The sequence below is a fragment of the Carassius carassius genome, chromosome 2 (assembly GCF_963082965.1).
Source record: "Carassius carassius chromosome 2, fCarCar2.1, whole genome shotgun sequence".
NCBI lineage: Eukaryota > Metazoa > Chordata > Actinopteri > Cypriniformes > Cyprinidae > Carassius > Carassius carassius.
Genome location: NC_081756.1, coordinates 8426164 through 8441212, shown reverse-complemented (window position 1 = coordinate 8441212; position 15049 = coordinate 8426164). Strand labels below are relative to the sequence as shown.

The 15049-nt window shown below is 36.2% G+C and overlaps 1 protein-coding gene across 2 annotated transcripts in view; it reads right to left on the bottom strand.

Moving 5' to 3' along the window:
- Positions 1-14453, bottom strand: part of LOC132101487 (synaptotagmin-7-like) — a 125535-nt gene extending 111082 nt beyond the window's left edge. For both annotated transcript variants that reach the window (XM_059506500.1, XM_059506508.1), the window contains exon 1: positions 14119-14453. In XM_059506500.1, the coding sequence (XP_059362483.1) occupies positions 14119-14152 (34 nt within the window). In that variant the 5' untranslated portion in view covers positions 14153-14453. The remainder of the gene's footprint in view (positions 1-14118) is intronic.
- Positions 14454-15049: the final 596 nt, after the last annotated feature.

The following is a 15049-nucleotide window of genomic DNA, read 5'->3' as shown; positions in this document are numbered from 1 at the left end:
TCATCAAACGCACATGCAGCATCACACACATGTACTCATATGCAAACACACATGCGGTAAACATACACAAACTCCCTGGCAGGCACAAGGGAACACACTGTGTGCAGCAGATACGGGCTTGTTATTCACAGCGGACTGCTTTCGGCCCGATTAGAGGGTCATTTCCACTTCTGTCAAACTTTCATACCTTCTCCAAGAGTTCAATATCATTTTCTTTAGTATCCTTTCTATTATCTCCAGGCAAATAGCATAAAACTTTTTCACACTAATCATTGCAAATTGCTAAATCCGTACGCTTACCGTAATGACTCTTTTCCAAAGCTCCCTATGTAGGCAGTGTTTTAAGTCATCATATTGATTATGCTGCTTGTTAAGAAAGCTTCTTAAGGCCAAATTCTGAGACACCATTTATCCTTAATGCATAAGGCATTCCCATAATGCACTGCGATGATATATATATAAAAAAGAAGTTGCATAATTCATTCAAAAAGTCCCCAAAAAAATCTAATTAAAATGTATTATATTATTAAATATGTGCACAAAACATTATGCTAATTAGACAATCACATGCATAAAAACATACCTATGGAATGTTTCAAGGTTCCATTTCAATAAGGATGTTGTCTTAAAAGGCAGCATGTAGGCAGTAGACAGCTCACTAGATTTTGGAACAGAGCCAGTTCTCTGCGGTGACACATAACAGCAGCCAGAAATGATCTGCCTTTTATGGTGTAATCTGTAGAGTCCTTAAAAAGCCTCTTGCTAGATTCTCTGAATAATTCACTGATCTTCAATGAGCACCAGCATCCGCAGGCCTTTCACAGATCTCCACCACATCCTCTCCAGTGTGCACATGTGGCTCAACATGCACTGGCACACACACACACACACACCAATAATTGGGCTAGTTTTTGAACTAGCGTATTAATATACTCTAAAGTACATAGTATGTTTACGTTATCACTTTTTTCACAAATAGATTTGATTCCAATTCACAAGCTCTTGAGTCGCTTTAGTTACAATTGTGATTTAATATCAGTTCATTGGATATATCAGGTACAGTACATGTCAATTTTTCTCAAGGAAAACTATCTCTAAAGTAATGCTGTGAACTATTCAGGAAACACTCGGTAGGCTACATTACTAAAGGTCAAATTCAAAAGCAGATTCAATTGCTCTTTGGGCTATTTTTTAGATATACTGATCAACACTCAAATAAAAAAGTTGCATATAAATTCTAAGCGGAAGATGGAAGATGTATGCGTTGCGCGCACCTCTGGGAAATGTAGGAGAAAAGTTTCCTTTCTTTAGCAAAGGAAAACCAGTCTCCTAATGGCTTATTTCGAAATCCTCTGACGCTTTTCTTTACAAATCCTCGTTTTGTGCTTCTATATTCTTGACCAACGTTTTGTTTTGTTCTCTCTCCACGTTCGTCACTAACTACGCAGCGCTGAGGAACTAACATCTGCCTGCACGTCTTCCGGTTCCTCACACTCAGCAGAAGTGAGAAAAAAAGTGTTTATTACGTTAGAAATCTGGATATTTATCTTACAAAAAGGCATGGATTCGCCTTTATTCACCCCCCAGAGCCATGTGAGAGACGTTTTATTACAGATGTGCACTTTATTTCGCGTCTTCTGAACCGTTGACAACAAACACCCACTTACCCCATTGAAAGCCTTGGAAGAGCAAGGACAATTTTTAATATAAATTTGATTGGATCATTCCTAAAGAGGAAAGTCACATACACGTGGGATGCTTCGAGGGTGAGTAGAAGATGGACTAATTTTCATTCTCGTGTGAACTAAGCCTTTAAAATATAAATAAATAATTAAGCCCAGACTCCAACAGACAGCTTCAACTGGGGACAGGGCACCAAAAACTGGGACTGTCCCCGAAAAACAGGGACATCTGGTCACCAAATGCAGCTAGACAGAGAGAATAAATTCATTAGGCAGAAGGAGAGAATTGGGAAGTCAGAGACGGAAGAAGAAGGAAAGGTTGTTCTGGTCTCTCTGTAGACCACCCTGTTTTACAGTAATGGCAAAGCAAACATCAGACGATAAGCAGTGTGTTCCAGCAGTGAGCAGACTACTGATGAACCTCAGGGATCCACAACAGCGGCAGAGACTTTGTGTGTGTGTGTGTGTGTGTGTGTGTGTGTGTGTGTGAGAGTGTGAGTGTGTGCAAAACCTTTTTTTTCTGAGTTCTTTGATCTTTTTTTTAAACTATTTAAATTTTTTTATTTTTTTATATAAAAGTCTTTACTGTCATTTTTGGACAATTTATTGTATCCTTGCTGAAGAAATGTTTTCATTCTGTAAAATAAAAATAAAAAAATGACCCCAAACATTTGCACGATAATGTACCTACCAATTGTTTCTATTATACTAATGGATAAAACCAATCAACGAATCTCAAGTCACGCCACGCCCATAGGAAAATGAAATCACAAATGACATTCTCATTATTATCTCTAATTGTTTCTTCTAGACACCAGTTATATGAAATGGAGAGGTAAGAAGTTCAAGAAGAAATCTCAATAATGTATCAAACTTACCAAAGTCTATAATCAAAATTGAGCTCAAACATTTCCAAATTTCTTGAGCTAAGCAATCAACATTCATTTTACAGGTCTGTATACTTCCTGAAGTTTCCACAGCTATGAGCCTCTACCTCTATGCAATAATATTTTCATCCCTGCATTTATAAACTTTTTGGAGTTAAGACATCCTGAAGGCCATGAACACTGTGTGTTCGACTGACTCAAAAACATTTATTTTTCTATCACACTGGAGACTTTCCATATTGTTTTTATGTGAACCTAATGATATTTTCTTTCTCCTAACCCTACACTTTTACGCTCACAAACCTGTCTGCATTTTACATTTTAATTAAGACACTTATAAGCATGTTTATTATAAAGTTTCTCATGGGGACTGTTAAGTTTGTCCACACAATGTAGGCAACTTTATGATCAATCTAGGCATGCCTTACCTACACACACACACACACACAATGAGGAAGTAATGAATTCAGGTAACAGCAATGAGTAATTGTTTATGTTTATGATCATACAATTATATTTTAATGTGTGTATGTGTGTGCAAGCATTTGTCTAGTACTTTCACAGTCTGTGTTTGTATACCTTGCCAGCCTGTCTGAGAATAGATTTGTCTCACCATCTGTTTTTTGACAAGGGTGAGTGTGTGCATCTGTCTCTCAGTGTATATGTGTGTGTGAATTGATCAGAGCTTCTGTCCACTGTACCAGCTTCTCACAGGAGCAGGTGGCATGACCAAAATATCACGGTATGAATTCAATATCCCCACAATGGCATGAAACAATTATTATTATATTGTTTTTTTTTTGTAAATTGTTTATATTTTTCATAAACATGTAGTAAATGACTATTGTTGTACCATCCACTGAAATAAATCATCTGTTCAAAGGTTTGGGGGTCAGTATGATTTTTTATTTTTGTAATTTAAATTTAGCAGAAATACATTAAGTTGATCAAAAGTGACAATAAACATTTAAAATGTCAGAAAAGATTTTTATTTCAATTTCTATTTCAAATAAATGCCGTTTTTTTAACTTGCTATTCAACAAAGAATCCTGAAATAAAAGTTTTCCACAAAACTGTTCTCAACATTGATAATCATCAGAAATGTTTCTTTTAGAATGATTTCTGAAGGATCGTGTGACAAAAGTCACGATGCTAAAAATTCAGCTTTGCATCAAATGAATAAATTACATTTATATATAAACTAAACCAGAAAAGTTATTTTAAATTGAAACAATATTTTCACAATATTACTGTTTTTGCTGTATTTTTATCAAATAAATGCAACTTTAGTAAACATTAGGGGATATTTAATAAATATAATTAAATTCTGCTTGCCTAAACTTTTGAACAGTAGTACAAATGCTTTACAAATGAAAAGTACTCAATTGCAATTTAATATGTTGTGGTTTTATTTTGAATTTTTATGCAAACTAAAAGATTTCACCTAACAACACCCGTTCAAAATGGTATTATAACACTTTTGTTTTTTGTTTTTTTTAATGCATGTTTTGATATGTATTTCCATGAGCTGCATACTGAATCCTCCTTGTGTCAATGCCACTATTTGTGTCAAATGTACAAAGTGCCCACAATTTCAAGCTGCCCAAACTGTGCTACTGACCTCTACTTGGGCGCTTTCTGCTTTTCTCTCCTGCTCTCACTCCTCCTGCCTGGTTTTCAGATAAGCGCTTGCTTGACCGGGTTCATTTATATTCAGAGGATTTTACACATACTTTGAAGCCCATAGCTGGTATCCTTACAAACGTTACAGACATCATAATGGATTACGTTTAAAGGAATAATTTACTCCCAAAATGAAATTTCTGTCTTCCTTTAATCACCCTCGTGTCACTCCAAGCTCGTATGACTTACTTTCTTCTGGGGTACACAAAAGCAGAAATTCGAGCTGGTTGAATTATGAAGAAAAAAAGACATTGCACACAAATCATTTACTTTTATGTTGTTCTTTTGTCCTTTTTCATTGCTTGAAAGTGTATGCTTTCACCGTTGCATAAACATTATTTTAAACATCTAACCTCATGTTCCACAAAAGAACGTCAACTAAACAGATTTTTTTTGACAATGTATTCCTTTAAAGGTTTCTGGTTTTTTTGTAGGTTAATTCCCATTAAAAGTACAATCACTGGGGCTGACTAATCATTGCTTCCCAAACAGCACAACAGCGTTTACATGGAGCATTGTATTCCGATTAATCAGTTTAAAAGTCCAGTCTGAATGAAACTGCTCCATATAAACACCTCAGTCAGAATAAAAACGCACATACCGACTGAAATTTCAATCGCGTTGAAGGGGTGGGATATACCGTATATAGACACTTGATCAGATTGAAAACCGAAACTAGAAAGTTTTGTGCATGTGCAATGATTTAGAAATGGCATAACGACGCACAGAAAGAGTCGATGTTGCTGTTGAATTGAATAAAATGACTGTCATGTTGATCTAAAATTCTTTTTCCACTCATCATTTGATAAGTACTGCAGGATAATGTTGTTCCAGTGCTTGCTTCGAACTCTCATCTGCAGACTGTTTTGGGCGCGATAATGGCTGTTTTTATCGCTTGATTAATATAAGCATCATTGCACAAAGTTTCATATGCTTGTGGCCTCCTAATTAGGACCCAAAATTGATAAATATTAAGTCTGCTTTTTAAAACAAAGTAAAGGAGGACGGTTAGTATGCAAAAAAAAATGAATGTGCGCATGTCAAAAGATTAAATCGGATTTGAAGCTTGTGACAAAAATGCACACATCAACCTGATCACTTTATATAGCGTTCATGTAAACACTATGTTCGACACAACGAAAAGTGTCCATGTAAATGTGGCTACTGCCTCAACCAATAACATTCATTTGGGGGTGGAGCTATCTATTTGTCAGACCAATGAGAGGGTGCAGATTTCCTTTAGACAAGCACATGTGAATTGTTTAATGTGTTAGCACCACCTGTAAAGATAAACCTTCTGCACTCACAGCCATATGTATTTGGTCCGTTCGTGTCAGAATCTCATCCAATTTTTACCACTACTGACATGACAAATGACATCAAAAACTGACAGATATTACAGCATGCAGAATTCTGAGACTGAATTCACTGGGTCACAGTACAGCCTCATTTCTCTCCAAAACAAATGTGATTCTCCCTCCATCTCACATGGTGCCTCGAAACATCATCAATCCCTTTTTCAAAGTCCCACTTCTCGAATTTCCTTCATTCCCTCCAAAATTCTTGACATGAAGACAAAAAGCCACTCATATGGCTTGAAGCTTTGAACAATCGTTTGCACTTTTTCAATTCCATTTATCACTATTTTTGTTTTTCTGCAATATTCCCATCTGATCTCTCCTTTTATCTGACTCCTAGTTTCAACCATCACGATTTCTAAAGACTGCGTCATTAGACAAGTATTGCAATCAGACTTTTTTTTCTGAAGATTTAGCAATTATGAAAGCAAAAATGGCATTACAGCTGTTTGATTCATTTCCATAAATGAATTGATTCAAAACTCTGATTCAACGATTAATTTATGCCACTGCTCACAGTTCAAGTCTATGTGTGGCCTTTTTCATTTGTATAAATGTTATTGTAAAAAAAAAATAATAATTATAATTATGAAGATAAACACACACACACACACACACATATATATATATATATATATATATATATATATATATACATATATATACATGATAATCTTTATATATTGTTATACTGGTGGGTTTATCATACAAATTATACATTTATTGAATCAAAACTAATTTTTTTTACTGTTTTAGATTACCTTTCTGGTAACAACAGATGTTAAAAAAATTATCAGCCAACATTTATTTCAAAGCAAATACATAAATATTAAGACATACACATAATTCGCATTTAATTCGCATTTGCTAAAACATTGCATTATTACTGTGTAAGCACCGTTTCTGTTACAAACCTGAATGATGCATAGAATCAACTTACAAAATTATACAACGGGCGAAAAACATGAACACCCTTGTGACCACAAACAAACAGCCCTCACATTTGCTTCAGGACATGACCTTGCTCCTGTCCTCCAGTATGAATTGTCTCTTTTTCCATAACGCTCTTCTCTATGCTATCATTATTCATTCATGCTCTCCCTGACACAGTAATGGTGATTTTTATTTTCACCATAAAATCTCGAAAGGAGATAAAAGGAGGGTGACAGACGTGCTTGCTTAGAAGATAAAGAGATCAACAAAGCAGAAGGAAACTGGGCGGTGCCGACGTATGGAAACGTATCCCAGACTCCCAGTTTGACTGAACTGATCAAGACACGGTTATGTAATAGGACCAAGACACACACACACAGATGCACACACTCAGCCTGAGATCTCTCTCTTTCTCGTCCTCTTCATCCAGAGGCCCAGCTCTTGGATAATAAATGAGATGAATGTAGTGAACTGTATCGGACCGCTGTGTCCTTTGGAGAACATCGTATTAAATGGACTGGTATGGAAGAAGGTTACCAATGTCAAAGTTTAATCTAAAAGTTTTGATGGCCTGAAAAGGTCCATTTAATAAAAATAACTGAACAGGAGTCACACTTTTCTGCTTTGGTTCCAATTCAGATTCAACTTGTGTACTTTTGAGGAAGCAATGCACAAAAACAGAAATGTCCAAACTCCTTTAACTTAAAAGTGAAGTACCCCTGAGATTTGAAGTTCATATTTCATTAATTTAACAATGTTTTCTCATGTTAACGATCTATGATTTCGTTAATGGTCACATGATATGCAGATGTTGTTAAATAAAAAAAAACAAAATTGAATACAAATACTTTTGGAAAATTAAAAAAGCACATAAAATTACAAAAACAACTCAAATTAAAATTAACCGTAAATTATAGATAAATAATACTCAAATATACATAATACTAAAATAACACTGCATGCAGGTTAACAAACAAATATAATATGTAATTTTATACTATTTAGTCACCGCAGGGAGTTTATGAAAAGCTAATAATTATTTTAATTTCTTTTAATTAATTTGAATCATTAAAAAATTCTAATTAAACAATCAAAATAAAACACATAATAAAAAATATGAAATATGACCATTAACCAATGTAAGAGAACCATGAACATGCAATTATTTACATTAAATCGAATACATTTTTTAAGTCTAAGAGGTTTGACAAACAAAACTTTTTTGGTTTATAAGATCCACTGGACAGAATATATCTAAAGCTAAATCTTCTCACTCCAAATTTAGGATAAACGAGGAAAAATCATTAAATGTGAGATTCGTGTGAGTTATTCAACTGTGTATAATAATGCTGTACTCAATGTGCAATGCAGGGACATCTTCAGAAATGTAATTGGATTAAATATTGCACTTTTCTCACAGTCATTGCTAGTTGCACTAAAGGATAAGAATATATTTGAGACAGCCATTACTCAGAGCACCTGACTAATCGCTGCCATTGTCTCTGAACTCCCTTCATCTAGTTGTACTTCATGTCACTCTCATTTGTCAGTATAGCTACTACTCGAGCTGTTCGCTTCTAGTTTGCTCCGTCTCTGAATCAAATATTAAAAGGACCATTGACAACAGAACTGGAAGCAGCCATTAACACACAATTACCCAGAGACGTGATGTGTACAAACTACAAGGTCATCCTGCGTCTGTGTTTTTCTTCCAGTCTCTGGCGCTCGTCTGTGGTCTTTGTCTGTAGCCTCTGACCTAGACTGACAGCTTTATCTCAAGCACTGCACTCACTGCATGATGACCGTAACAACTGCACCTTAAACCACAGCCATGTCTGTAGATTTATAAGGGCAGCGAGGGCTAGAGGAAGGTTTCAGGATAACATCTTTACGATATGTTACTCGGGAGGTCTGTCAGTCACCTGGTAAGTGGACAAAGATGAGACACTACATAACACCAGAGCCCAATCCGCTGGAGAAAAGGCAGTGAGAGCAGGTTAATGTCCAAATGACATGGTTTTCAGGCCTGTCTGTTATGGATGACATAAAACTAGATTGCTCCAATTTTAATCAACAAACAGTCTACATTGGAAGTGGATGATCTGACGTGCCACGCATTCAGGTGAGGGACACCGTGTTTTTATTTCCGTCAAGCTTCTCATCACTTTAATTTCCATCTGAAATAAAATGATTTTATTTACAAATATGAATCAATCACTATGTAATTAAATAACATCTGGTCTGATCTGAATTTACCGTGGGTGGAAAATATTGCTTTCTAACCTTTTCTGTGTTTTATACAAGTTCATAACTTCATTGCCATGACAATTAACGCCTATATATATAAAGACACTATTGTCTGCCTTTAAAGACAGGTCTGATGAATTGTTTTCCTGTTTATTACTGTAAAGCTGCTTTTTTTAAATGTATATATAGATTTTAAACACAGTTTTTAGCTTGAGTTTATTTAGTTTTAATTGCTGTAGTACGTCAACTTACACTAAACAAAAATGAGAAATGTTGCCATGCAACTAGATAAAATAAAAAGGTTTAAGTTTTTTATATTTTATTTTATTTCAGTTAATCTATTTTTAAATATAAAAATCTAGACTGTAAGTCTTTTTTAGATTTTTTATATTATGTTTTATTTTTATTTCAGTTTGTTATATTTGATTAAAAAAAAAAACCTGATGATTCAACATTATTTTTTGGGGTAATGCTTTCGAATGTGTTTGTATTGAACTTAGAATATCCTTCAAGTTAGTAAAGCCATCGTTCAGTTTTCAAAGTCATGGGTTAGAAACATAAGATGGTCTGGTGATCAGCTTGGCTGAGCGGATCATTTCGGTGCAAAAGGAGTAACAAAGCTCTCACACTGGCATCTTTCATCAAACTCCAATCTTCAAAAGGAACTGAAAATTTCAGAAATTCATACAGGAAGCATCTAAATGCAGAATGGTCATCTGATCCCTCACTGGCTATCAGTGATCATTGACATGAGCTAAGAGCATTACAAACTCACAATGCCACTCCAATCTGAGTGGAAGTGATTGGCGAGCCTCCAAATGCACCTGTACATCCTTTGCATCTCTCCACATTTTGCTTGCTCGGTCCAGAATCAGAATCAGAATCAGAATCAGAATGAGCTTTATTGCCAGGTATGTTCACACATACGAGGAATTTGTTTTCGTGACAGAGCTCCGCAGTGCAACATAACAGCGACAGAACAAAAAACACAATAAGGAATAAAAAATACAAAAAAATACAAATAGGTGGGTAAGGTGTCCTTCGTCAAACCTTCCACCATCAGCTTTGCGTTCACCACTTGACCTTCTCGCTGTGTTGTCTTATCACGCCGCTGCTACAAAATCAGAACATGCCAGGAATTCCAATGACATTAAGATCCTATTCAGGAAACAACCCCTCTTTCAGATTCGACTCAACAATATGTCAAGGCTCTTCTGCTATCAGCAGTTTGAAACAAGTGTTGTTACCATCAGCAAAACTTAAAATGCTGTGCTTGGGCTGAGAGCACATGAAACGATTTCTAAATAATAGATACAGAGCAATATCACAGTTTCTGTGGTGAATCAGAGGCGACGCGGACGCTTCATCACATGTGAGGACGTCTGAACACGGGGACAGACAAGATGGCTCAAGGGGTGCGAAATGATCTGATGTGAATAAAATCTTGCATCTGTCAAAGATTAACCCTTGTCAGTGTCTCATATATACATTCTTATCGTTCATCGCGCAGCGGCGATGCAAAACCACCGCTGGGCAGATCTCAGTGAGAAGTATTCTTCAGCTGTCAGTTTGATCTTCAGCTGTCCTTAAAGAAACAGTTCACCCAAAAATGAATTTTACTGAAGCTTTACTCACCCTCAGGCCATCCAAGATATAGATGAGTTTGTTTCTTTATCAGAACAGATATGGAGAAATGTAACATCTGCATCTCTTGCTCACCATTGGAACCACTGCAGTGAATGGGTGCCGTCAGAATGAGAGTCCAAACAGCTGATAAAAACATCACAATAATCCACAATAACTCCAGTCCATCGATTAACATCTTGTGAAGTGAAAAGCTGCATGTTTGTAAGAGACAAATCCAATATTCAAAGGCGTTTTCTGGCCAAAATAAGAGTCCATGATCCATAATAACACTTCCTCCAGTGAAAAAGTCCACCTCCTGTTGTCCTCTGACATCAAAATCCACTGACGTACTTGTTTTGGACCATTTTCACTTCCAGATGGTGCTTGATTTGTGCATATTTCTCTCCTGATTCAGACAAGATGACTTTTTTCATTGGAGAAAACAATATTATGGATATTTTTGCCAGTAGCAATGGTTTAAAACTAAATATATCTTAATGATACATTTATAACAAACATGCAGTTTTTCATTTCACAATGCATTAATTGATAGACTGGAGTGGTGTGGATTACTTGTGGATTATTGTGATGTGTTTATCAGCAGTTTGGACTCTCATTCTGATTCATTTACTGCAGTGCATCCACTGGTTAAGAAGTGATGCTACATTTTAGGGCTGGGCGATATATCGAATATTAGCGATAATATCGGAATAAGTTTGACGACGATGTACAATTTGAATATATCAGGAATATCGAATATTTCAAATTCAAGCATACTTTCCCAAAAGAACGCGCTGAATGTCCAAAAAAGGAACCTGTAACTGCTGACTGCTCTACGCCCCTCTACTGCGAGAGCTTTAATGATAGCGGTTGCCAGATAACAAGAGTTTAAATCTCCGAATCAGTGCTCCACTGTTACAAGGATACATTTTCTGCCCGGTGTTTGCTTATTTTAAGCAATCTGGCAACCATGCGCACGTGCTCACTCCTCATTGCGGAAGAGCCGCTGACGATAATCTGAAAACACTAGTAACAAGCTGGAATTGAGCGATCTAATGAAAGCGTCGTTCAGCCGGTCTGTGTTCTGTCGTGAGATCTCAACTGTATTATTTGCATTTGTGATCGCAAAATAAATGCACTTACTCGACCGCTGATGTTTGAATAGAGAAACATGGCCATTTGGAATTACTATTGGGGAATTTCACTGATATGTTTACCAGTTTCCATAATATAGACAGAGAAAATGAAAAAGTCTTTGGTATTCATTTATATATATTTATATATAAGAAATAGCTATGTGCTTCAGCAACTAGCTCCCCATCTAAGAGGGTTTTTAGTGTCAGTAGGAACATTCATGCCACAGAGCTTCTCTTAAAACCACAGACAGTTGACAGACTTGTGTTCTTAGCTTAAAAACTTGTTAAAAAAATTAAAATAAAATACTTATCCCAGTTGCATAGTTTAAATTGTGAATTGCATGCACTAAAAAGTTGACAGAATGCACTTTCTGTAACTGTTACTTAATTTGCACTGCTTCAGTTACATATAGGCCTACATGTATTCATTTAATAAAAAGCAATAAGTGATCTCTTGGTCTAGATTTTTTTAACTGCTTGAATTAGCTGTTTAATCTAAATAGTTTAGTGTTTTTTTTAATGGGCAAAAGAAAATCATGTTTTATTTTTTATTATTTAAATGCAAATGCAAACATCGAGATATATATCGAATATCGTAAAAAAATGTGACAATATCAAGATATAATTTTTTTATATATATCGCCCAGCCCTACTACATTTCTCCAAATATGTTCAGTTGAAGTAACAAGCTCATCTACAGTCATCTAACTATTAATTTAAACATGTCATTATGATCATAAGACTATCAGTCCAGTTTAGCTCAGTGTTTCAAAGCCAAATATCAGAGTTTCTCTCTGCAGACGTGTCTATTTTCTCTTTTAAAAGCATCTGTGTTCATGTCCGTGTTTTGTAAAAGAAAAAAAAAAGTGGGATATGCTTCTTTGTTCAGCTGACTGGGCTAAGCATTTCTTCAACTGGATATTCCCAAATCCGTGCTTACAAAATGCGCTTTTGTCTAGTACAGCATGAAATCTCTGGCAATACATTCAGCTTGAGATTCCCAGCTGAATTCATATTAAGACAAACTAAAGCTGATTACATCCACAATGCTACTAAAACTTCACAACCATATTTCCATGCCTCACAGATAAATGTCCATGGTAGTGCAAATTGCTGTTACTACAGTTATTCTCACTACAATGGGAGAAATGACATTATCCACCAAAAAAATAAGGACATTTTTTATTTTTTTTTAATCACAGAATGCATATTCATTAACCTGTTCAGACCTGAAATATGTTCCTGAGACACACAAATATCACTGCTTTTCTCTCAAGTTCAGTGTGAAATACACATCAACATTAAACATTTCTGCTAGTTTCCTCATTATTGCAGATTCACAGCGGTTCCCAAACATTCATGCCAGCTGAACCCTATTAATGTACAAATATACTTAACTTCACAATATCTTTGAATGTTTACTGGTAAGCTTTAAATTGATCATGTTGCACATCTTGGAAGACACAGACATTTCAAAAGCAGAAGGGAGAGACAGTGAATTACAGATTATATCAGAAGAAAATATTTCAAGTTATGCTGACCCTGGAAATTCTGCAGCATACATTATTTTCATGAGAGACAAAAAAATATTAAATCGTTAATAAAATCCATATTTTGCATACAGCATTGATGTGTACATTTTTTTCCCTTTTTTTATTTACAAAAAAAAGAGCAAAGGTTAAATTGAAATTTCCCTAAACAAAGTGAACTAAGGAGAGATTGTAAAGTATTTTTTTTAATCTTATTTAATTGTTTTATGCAAAAGGCCACAAGAAATACGAATTAGCCTTCCAGGTTGGCCTACAAATTGACTAAACTGGCGTTTAGCCATTCATTAAGATATTTTATGTTCCTGACAGTCAAGGGTTAAAAGTAAAGGATTGTAGACTATTTCATTTATTTCTGCACAGGCACCTCGCGTCAAAATTTAGTGCTTATTTATTATTTGACGTCTTGCAAAAACACGTTTTTTTTCTGCAACAGTGGCTCTTACAAATAAATCAGGACTCTGTGCGCACGCATCACAGCTGACCATCGTAATTTATCACCTGACAAAAATCTCGTGGCGCGCAACAGGAGGGGGCAGAGGCCAAAGCATGTCCGTGTCCCTTCGTCCTCATTATGACCCATCCTCACTTCTCTCACTATTGTATATGAAAAGTGAGCTTTTGGTTCATTTGTGTCAGATGCAATCGATAAGAAAAGCACACACAAATAAACACGCGCAGACACCCTATCATGACTATGTGATGAGAGATGATGACCTTGCGCGTGCATAGATGACAACTCCCTAATAGGCACCAGGGTAAACGCATTGACACAACACAACAGGTGCTGTAAATGTGTGAAAACGCGAACGCATGCTTATAGAGAAACCTGGCTGCACCTGTTTGCGCGGTCTGCAAGTGACAGTTTGCAGTTGAGGACAAATTGAAGCGAAATCCAGTCGAAATGACACGGTACTGACCCGTACGCGAGCCGTACCGGGTGCCGCCACAGCGTCTGCCATTCAAGGGCGGGCGATCTCGCTGAAAACAAACGAGAGGAATCCACCAAAGTATCATACCTTTTCCGTCCTCGTCCTCCCGATTCAGGTGCATGGCTGTTCGCCTTTGGCACGCCAACAAAACGCTTGTTTCTTCTCTCAGGTCCCCTCCAAGAAAAAGTCGAATCCAAAATATGCTTCCAATGGGCGAGTGACCATGGAGCACTCTTCTCTCCTTCCCTGCCTATTTCTTTCTTTCACTCACTTGGCTTTTCTTTCCGAGTCCCCTCATTCGGCTGATGAAGGGAGGGATGAGGGCGAGGAGTGGTGAGCTGTGTCCGTGTCACCGCCAGCTGATGGCTCGAGCGCTAACATCTCACTTCATGAGGGTGAAGTCGAGTAAAGATCATTCACCGAGAGCGCCGTTAAAACAGCTCTGCAGGCTGCTCTCAGCTTTATTTTTGCATTTTATGCTGAAAATGTCTCAAAAAAACTATTTAAGCACGAGCCATTTAAATTTCAAGGAGGTGAGATAAAACGAACCAGTTATTTTGTACCACAAAATCATAATTTTAAGTAAATAAAAAGTCATTAAGGTAAGTAGATATAGAAATAAATGTTAGAAATTTTGTGTATGTGCGTATATTTGGATACTGCATTCGTGCAATATAAACACGTCACGCGCAATCTTGAATTTTCAAGTTTTATTAGTCCAAAAAATATTTTATAAGTTTATTCATAAGTGTTCCATTTTAAATTCTAAAACAGAACAGCAACTAAAAGTTTTACCATCCATCCTCTATAAGTCATTACCCCTGCCTACTTCAGCAAACTCAGACCAATCAAATCATACAGGTCAAGCATTCATTGGCAACAGTAATGACGTGTTTTTATAGGCCATCACTGGTTCCCTCACAAAAATCCAACAGGATTTTTCCATTGGCTTTTGGATTATTGAAGAAAATAAGCTTTGTGACCAAAAAAGGTTCATGATAATCTTCACAAATGAACA